This window comes from Microtus ochrogaster, chromosome 2, assembly GCF_000317375.1.
Source record: "Microtus ochrogaster isolate Prairie Vole_2 chromosome 2, MicOch1.0, whole genome shotgun sequence".
In the NCBI taxonomy this organism is placed as follows: Eukaryota; Metazoa; Chordata; class Mammalia; order Rodentia; family Cricetidae; genus Microtus; species Microtus ochrogaster.
Genome location: NC_022010.1, coordinates 11,939,312 through 11,948,138, shown reverse-complemented (window position 1 = coordinate 11,948,138; position 8,827 = coordinate 11,939,312). Strand labels below are relative to the sequence as shown.

General features: G+C 50.6%; 1 protein-coding gene across 1 annotated transcript in view; it reads left to right on the top strand.

Moving 5' to 3' along the window:
* Tmem132b (transmembrane protein 132B) overlaps positions 1 to 8,827 on the top strand; it is a 285,174-nt gene that overhangs the window by 114,395 nt on the left and 161,952 nt on the right. The window contains exon 3 of the mRNA XM_013350061.2: positions 2,290 to 2,436. Within this exon, the coding sequence (XP_013205515.2) occupies positions 2,290 to 2,436 (147 nt within the window). The remainder of the gene's footprint in view (positions 1 to 2,289; positions 2,437 to 8,827) is intronic.

Here is an 8,827-nt window from a genome sequence, read left to right as displayed (position 1 = left end):
CTCCTCCTCCTCCTCCTCCTCCTCCTCAGCATTTATGGAATTTTATTTATATTTTATGTAAAACAAAGTAGCTAGTATAATTAGATAGTGACTAAAAATTATTTGTATTTTTACATCCCTACCTCAGTTTCTTTTCCCTCCTCTCCTCCCAGTCCCTTTGCAGATGATGCTGTGGGATCAGGAGCTGTTGCAGCCAGAAGTGGGGGGGGGGGAGAGAGAGAGAGAGAGAGAGAGAGAGAGAGAGAGAGAGAGAGAGAGAGAGAGAGAACACATAATTATTGTTTTGCCATAACCTGGGCACTGGTTGGTTGTCCACTGTCCCTTAGAGCAGCCCAGTGAGACAAATTCCCTGTGGCGAAAGAAGACATTGGCTTTGCCCTGGGAGGTGGGAAGAATTTCTGCTCAGAATCAGGACCAGGAAATTTCTAAAGGGAGTTGCTAGATTCTGCTTGGAGACTCAGAGTAGCCCTCAGGATGCTTAGCAGAGGGGACCAGAAGCCCAGGCAGGTCTCTAGGGAGTAGTTGGTGTTTCCATATTTGAATTTGACCATCAGTGATGGTCCTTCATCCCAGAGTCCTGTGAGCATCCTTAATCTCCATGAGACCACTGTGAATGAAGGACTGTCATCCAGGAGAAACTGAGTCTCCCAAGCTCCGTGGGGGCAGCTCAGGTCTCACAGAGGTCTCTGTGGGCTAGCCTGAAACTGTTTTCCCTCTGACCACCAGGGGCTTGATGGGAAGGCACTGAGCCGCTGTATGTGGGGAAGATCCATTTGAGTTGTTAGAACAGCGAGGACCCATAGGGCGGAGGGTGAAACTTCGGTGACAAGGGCTTTGAATGTAGACACAGGTTCTGGAACATTCTCTTCTCTTGCTCCTTTGGCTGGAAGCAGAGATGGAACAGGCCGCCTCTGTTCATGGCATGCATAAATTAACTCCCAGGCTGTCATGGTGTCAAGAAAGAAAGCTTTGTGGAAGATGAGATTAAGACCAGAATCCAGCAGGAAGAGTGTTCAGATGCAGGAGTGGGGGAGGGGGTGGCAGATGGGTGACATAGGAGCCTCTTGAGTGTGCTGTTGAGGCTGGAGCCGGGTGACCACAGGAAGGGAGAGAGAGAGTCAGAGCCCCTTCTTTGTATCTGATGGACACGTAGGGGTTGGCATCCCTTAGTCCACTCTAGAATCCTTAAGGCAGGTGACAGAGCTAGGCTTCAGGACAGATCTCTGGCCCAGATGCCACCCATGTTGCAGACCCTGCTGGGAAAGGGTCTTTCCTTTTCCTTCCTGGGCCTCCCAGGTGCCTCAGTGCAAACAGATATCACCCGTCCCCCCCTTCACCTGTCAGTCACTCCTGGGATGGATCCCTTACCTATCTCCTCGCTTCTATCATTTTTTCGTTATGGGTATTCATATCTTAGCGCTCTGTGTGGGGCGTGTGTACCATGGTGCACCCGTGGAGCTCAGAGGACACACTGCATGAGTTGGTTGTCTCCCTCCACCATGTGGTCCCAGGGTTTGAACTCAAGTCGTCAGTCTTGTCGGTGAGTGTCTTTACCCACTGAGCCATTTTGCGGGCCCTTGCCTCTCTTTTTAATATCAAGATAAAATGGGCATAAAATTATGAATTTCAAAGCCAGCGACAGAACGTGGAGGTGCGTGACAACATGCTGTGGCATTTCTTAAAAGGCCAGGACTTATTTATTTGCTAATTTATTCTTGAGACAGGGTCTCACTATGCAGCCCAGTTCAGCCTTGAACTTGTAGCAATTCTGCCTCAGCTTTCCAAATTCATAGCATACTGCACATGGTTTGGACATGTCAGTATTAATTTTTTCCTTAGCTGGGGTGTGGTGGTGGCACATGCCTATAATCCTAACACCCAGGAGGCAGAGGCAGGCAGATCTCTATGAGTCAGCCTGGTCTACAGAGTAAGTTCCCAAATAGCCAGGGTTACACAGAGAAGCCTTGTCTTGGAAATCAAAAAACATTTTTTAATATACATTTATTTTGTACGTGTGGAGGTGGGCGCCTATGCCATGACGGTGTGTGGAGGTCAGAGGAAAACCTGAGGAAGTTGGTTCTGTCCTTTCACCGTGTGGACTCCAGGTGCTGAACTCGGGGCGTCAGGCTTGGCACAAGTGTCTTCACCCACTGAGCCGTCCTGCTGTCCCTGAGATCAGTCTTAGGGAGAAGCAATTCATAGCCTCCCTTCCCTCCAGCCTCCAGGGAAGGGGATCTGGCCCAGGCGAAGCCTGTTTTCTTATATATCTACTTTCTTCTTACGTCATAGAATCAAGGCGGCTGCGGGCGTGAAGATAACAGCAGTGCGGGTGAGCAACGAGAACCAGTGGGCAGTGCAGGAGGACATCGAGCAGGATGGGACACAGACCACGGCAGCCCTGTCCTGCGTGGGACACCACCTGGAAAAACAGAGCAGGTAAGCACTGTGGTGTGCTGGACCCTAAGCCAGTGACAGAGTAACACGTGCGGGATGGCGTGTGGACCTACCTTCCTTTGGCCTCACCAGCCTGGTGCAGCCACTGCAGGGCTGCACTGCAGCCTGGACCAGCCATCCTTTCTGTGCAGTACATAGTGAGGTTGCCTGTCTCAAAAACAACCTTCCTCCATTTATCACAGCTCTGAGTCTGATCACTGTGTCGTTACTATTGTTGTTTCCGTGAAGAACCGAAGCTGAAACAGGGAGAATTAATCAATTAAAGAGCCAGAGGGAAATTACTTTTTAATAAGCAAGCAGGGTGCACACAACTATCTGCTAATTGTCTCTTGCTGCTTATTACTTTAAAAATTATTATTCTTATTATTGCATCTGTCTGTCCATCTGTCTGTCATGGTGTTTGTAGAGGTCAGAGGACAGATTTCAGGGGTTGGTTCTTTCCTTCTCCCGTGAACCCTGGGATTTCAACCCAGATCCTCAGGCATAAGAGGCGACCATCTTTACCCCCTGGAGCGTCTCAGGCCTCTGACTATTTAAATGAGCCTTTTCTGTTGTGTTGTGCTCTCTCTTGGGCGTGATGTGGGGTGCGGGTGGGACTCCAGAGACCATGTCCAGGTTTTCACAGTCTTTTGCAGCTCAGAATCCAGGCTGGGGGTTGTGGGGACACCACCTAGGTGGCAGAAGGTAGAAGGATCCCTGACTAGGCAGTCCCTCTCTAGTCTGTACCTCCACTTTCTTGGCCTACTGGGGGTACATCTGTCTGTCTGCCAGTCTCCCACATTGGACCAAGGAGCAGCACTGGACTAGTGGCTGCTGAACTCACCATCGGCGCAGATGCCACCCATGTCACTTATCACTGTAAATCGTCCTGATCTGTCTTCTCTAGCTTTGGGTCCGCTGAGGCCCAGGAGACACCCGGGTCTTGGGGATGAGTCAGCGTGGGTCATGAGTGGGGTCATGTGAGAGGTGAAGGCTGGTGGCGGGGTGAGCTTTTCCTGTGGACTTGCCTGGCACATGCTGTCACTTCTCATGTGACCTCAGCCAACCCCGGAGCCTTATTGTGCTGCCTTTGAAGGTCTCCCAGGAGGAGGAATGACTCAGGCCGAGTGGTTTGATGTTGGCTCTGACACCTCCCATTCTAAATTTGCCAGTTACTCCCGCCTCCCCCGAGACAGTGGTCATGGATGGAGCTTGGGCTGTGACATCACATGACCAGGGCTTCCCTGTATGTCTGAAAGTGCCTGTTGGGTACCCCGGGTCCTGAGTGGTTGATATTTGTGGAAGGACTGCTGGTTGTAAAGCCACAGGTCATTCCCCCAAAGCGGCTGCTGTAAAGGGATCCGCCATCTCACAGAGCAAATACAGAGGTGGCTGTTCACACAGCAGCACTCCGTGTGGCCTCTGGGGCATCTTCCAGCTGGTTGTCTCATGGTTACCAGATGCTTGCCTCGCTTCCAGGCATCACAGATTCACCCAGCAGTCTCTAAATACTGGAAAGGAGTGGAGTGTCTCCTGAACCAAGTCAGTTTGGTTTAAAAGATCTGAGTAACAGAGGCCTCCCTGCCTAGGAGCAGGCTGGGCTTGGGTGCTGAACTTCTCGTGTTCTCCAGCTGTGTAGAGTGGGCTTCACAGCCAGGGCGTGAGGGTGGGGGAGGGCAATCAGTGGGCACAGTGGCCACACTCTTTAGAGGGAGGCTCTGCCCAGGGTTGTATCTTGATTTTGTTTAGCACAGGGGGCTGGTGTGCTTATATCCACAGTGGGAGGGCACATGTTCCGGTGATCCGCATCAGAAGTGGGGGCTCTGGTACCCGAGTTTCTCCAGCAGTCTGTTTCCCCTCCCTGGCTGTGCTTTCCTCTTGGGAGCAGTGTAGTGGCCAGGAACTCCCAGTGTCCCTCTGACCACACAGTCACTTGAGCAGTTATTTTTCCTGGTTAAGTCTAGCTATGAGTCCCAGGATGGTTGTCCTGGGCTCTTCCTGGAATAACTTGGCTCGTACACCTACCCAGATCAACTCAAACCGGGGTTTGGGTCAGTGCCCCCAAGGGCGGTTCCTGGTTCCCACCTGGGACTTACACGGAGCTTCTAGCTATGGTCTCCATGGCATATACTGAGGAAATAGATGCTTGATGAGCAGTGGCTACATTTTGTTTGTGTGTATGGTATATGTGCATGCATGCACACACGGAGGCCAGAGGAGGGTGGGGGCTGTCGTACTCTGTCAGTCACTGCCTCATTGTCCTAAGACAGGGTCTCTTACTGAACCTGGCTGGTGGCCAGCAAGCCACCATGATCCTCCTGTCTCCACACTCCCACAGTGCTTAGGTTCCGTGCCCAGCTTTTTATATGGAGGCTGGGGATTCCAAGTCCAGTCTTTAGGCTTTTGCAGCAAGCCCCCTCTTGCCCTCTGAGGCATCTCCCCCAGCCCAGGGCTGTGTTTCACCCGGAAAGAAGTGTGCTGCTCCTCAGAAGTGGTTGTCACTTTTCGGTTTTGTGATTTTTATTTATCCCCAGAAGAAATTTAAAAAATACTACATGGGAAAGAGGAGTCTGTTTTGTGACCGAGAAGGGCTCCCATCCCAGTGACATTTTTTGCTCAATGTTTGAGCCTCCCCCCTGCCCTCCCCCACCCGTGAACTCCATGCTGAGGAACAGCAGGGACCCCTACTCTAGCACGGCAGTTTATACCTATGAATATCCTTCTAAAACCATTACATAATCGAATATCCCTCTGAAACCATTCCATAATCTAAATAAATAATTGCTTCTTTTTATGTGTCGGTCTCATTGTGGTACCAAATGAGGTGTGAAATCCGGGCTCATGCACCAAGTCTGCCGGTGAACAAAGTGAATATATGAACATATCCCTGGCAGAACACTGCGCGGAACACTGTAATCTCCGAATTGTGACAACCTCAAGCGTAATTGAGGTTTTTAATAGGATATAATGTACAAACTGCCTGAAGTCCTGTGATAAGAATTAAAACTGTGTTGTGTGGGAAAGACCCAGTACGTTCTCTGGAGGGGGCAGAAAAGGTCTTCATTTGAAATATTTTAATGAAGGCTCCTGGGGAGGAGATACGAGCTGCAGAGGCACAGCCCACAAGATAAACACCAGAGTTGCCAGCGTGGGAGAGATTGTGAAAGTAAGCAAATCTGGAAATGTTCAGGACAGATAACAGGGATCCCGAGGAAATGAAAGGGAAATGAGGGACTGTGAGCATGGAGACCGTGAGCTCCCTGTGTCAGCAGGCTCTCAAGCCTCAGAAAATAGCAGTCGTGTGTGTGTGTGTGTGTGTGTGTGTGTGTGTGTGTGGTGTTTGAACATGCTCACGTGTGTGTATGTAGAGGTCAGAGTCTATGTGAAATGTCTTTCTCGATTCATATTTTCCTTGCTTTAAATTTTTTTTGAGATTTATTTTTTTATTTTATGTATATGAGTGTTTTACATGCATGTCTGTACATAGTGGGCCTGCCTGGTGCCCTTAGAAGCCAGAAAAGGGTATCAGAGCCCCTAGGACTGAAATTACAGAGGGTTGTAATATAATGATATGGGTTCTGGGAATCGAACCTAGGTCCTCTGGAGTAGCAGCCAGTGTTCTTAACCACTGAGCCATCTCTGCAGGCCCCACTCTGCAGTTTTTTTTTTTCTGGGGGGGGTAGAATGTTTTCAAGACAGGGTTTCTCTGTGTAGACCTGGCTGTCCTGGAACTTGTTTTGTAGACCAGGATAGCTTTGAACTCAGAGATCCACCTGCCTCTGCTTCTTGAGTGCTTGGATTAAAGATGTATGCCACCCTGCCTTTTCAAGGCAGTGTCTCACTGAGGCGTGCACAGAGTGGCCTCAGGTGTCCCATCCCCATCTCTACCTCCTGAGAACAGGATTGAGTGGGTTGCCAGGCCTGACTTTTTCATTCGGGTTCTGGGTATCAAACTCCGGTCCTCATGATTGCATGGCAAATGCTTTACTGACTGAGCCACCCCCCCCCCCCCCAACCCTGATGTTTTTCTGTGGCCAGAAAACACATCCAGGGCCCATTATGATGTAAGCCTTGCCACCCAGCGGAGCAAAACTCTAGGCCCACAGGAGAGGGGATGGTGTGAACAAAACACTACATTGGGTTTCTTGCAACCTTACCCAAAGGATAGAGAAATGTCAAGGCCAGAGACTCACATATTTGAGAGTCTGGAACAAGGGTTGGGGATGGATCTCAGTGGCAGAGTGCTTACCAGTAAGCAAGTATCCTGAGTTCGATTCCAGCACACACCCTCCTCAGAGGCACACATTCACATGTATGCACGTGTGCACACACATGTACGCATGCACATGCACAATTGAGCAAACAAATGTCCAAGCATGTTGGATGAGAGCCCTGCAACCTCCACAGAGGTTCTTTTGTCTTCTAGTGACTGGGCCGAGTTGCAGGGTTGGAATTGAGTGAGCATTGACCAGGGTCTGTCGCACTGGGGACTCTGATGTCACACTGCTGATCAGATATTCCTCCTGGCTCCTGTGGTCATGATGTGAGGGCCCAAGTTGAAACAGGACTGTGGATGGAGGATATGGGAGAGGGACTGGGCACCTGGGGATGTGCTGTTGGCCTGAGATGGGAATAACCGAGCAGGGGCCTGGGGAAGAACTTTCCAGGCAGCGAAAAGCAGGTGTGAAGGGTGGGGTGGTAGCCTGTGTAGGCTGGACATATTCCCAGGATTGCAACCAGTTCCCAAAGTCCCCTCTGCTGTCTGTGTCCTGTGGGTCCACCAGCAGGTCCGGAAGCCCTGGTCACCTGCTGAGAGCAGATTCGGGGTCTGAGGACAGGCTGTCACAGGGACAGTGAGTCTCAGCTCTCTGAAGCTTTCTATTGTTTACAGAGACGGACTTCTGTGGAAGACACCATTCTCTTTTGCACCAGGAGACGATAAACACCCACAGGAGAACAAGGCAGGGAGCAGTCCAGGACCTGGAAGGTTCCTTTAGATAGATTGGTGGAGGAGGGCTTCTCTGGGGGAACAGAACCTAGAGGAGGTGTGAAGTGAGTCACAGAGAGATGAAGGGAAGGCTTGGCCCTGGCCCCTAGGTAGTCAACAGTGACATGCTCAAGGGTCACTGTAGAGGTCAGGAACACCATTGTGCAAGGGGGCAAGGGTGGGGACACTTAGCCAGCAAGGTGCCAAGAGTGACATTCTCCCAGAGCTTTGTGCCTTTTGAAAAGGCCTCAGATTTTACTCAGGTTAGGCTGGGCACCACTGCAGGGTTTTGAAGCCCAGGGTGGTATGACCTACCCCTCATTATGAGAAGAACCACTGGCTGCCATAAGGAACAGGGCCCAGGGGACCAAGCAGGGGACCTGCTGTCATCCCTGAAACTTAATCAAAAAGGAGCACACCTCCCCGCTCATTGTTTTGGTAATGAGAGTCCCCTTCATACTGATGGTGACACGGGGTAAAAAGCCATCCCCAAGTCATACGTAAATGAAATATATGACTGTTTTAGTCAGTTCTATTTCTGTGAAGAGACACGAGGTAACTGTTATAAAAGAAAGCATTTAAGTGGGGGTTTGCTTATAGTTTTAGAGGGTTAGTCCATGATCATCATGGTGAGAAGCAGGCAGACATGGGGCTGGAGCAGTAGTGGAGAGCTTTTTATTCTGATCTATAGGTAGCAGGCAGAGAAGAGGAAGAGAGAGAACAGGGGTAGGTGAGTGGGTGGGTGAGTGGGTGGAGGCTGGCATAGGCTTTTAAAACCTCAAAGCTCAGACCCAGGGACACAGCTTCTCAAACAAGGCCACACCCTTTCCAACAAAACCACACCTCCCAATCCTTCCCAAACAGTTCCATTAACTGGGGATCAAGCATTCAAAGTTGAGCCTCTGGGGGTCATGTTTAAACCACCCCAGATGGGCAAAATGAAGAGGGAGAGATGGGCCAGCTCTGGGTTCCTGGGCAGAGAGCCTTCAGTCTTCTGGGCAGGAATTCTGGGGAGTGTGTCCATGGATGGAAACTGAGGCTGAGAATGGGAAAGAGCCTGGAATGGAGAGGAAGGCCTGGAATGAGCATTTCCAGTGAGCGTCCTTGCTATAAGGAGCCTGGTGGTCACATGGTCCATCTGCTTCCTCTTACCTGATTCTATTACAGACCGCTGCTTCCAGGATGGTGGCTTTAGGGCCCAGCAACATCAGCAGCCAGCTGCCCTCAGCAAGGCATCTTGTGACTAGCTGCAGAGGGGACCATAGTGGGAGAGTTAATAGTGGCTAGTATGGACAATGGCTTGAGAGAGAAACTGTGGTCCAGGGCCTTGTTGGAGGATGGGTAGTTGACATCCTGTGGTCCAGGGCCTTGTTGGAGGATGGGTAGTTGACATCCTGTGGTCCAGGG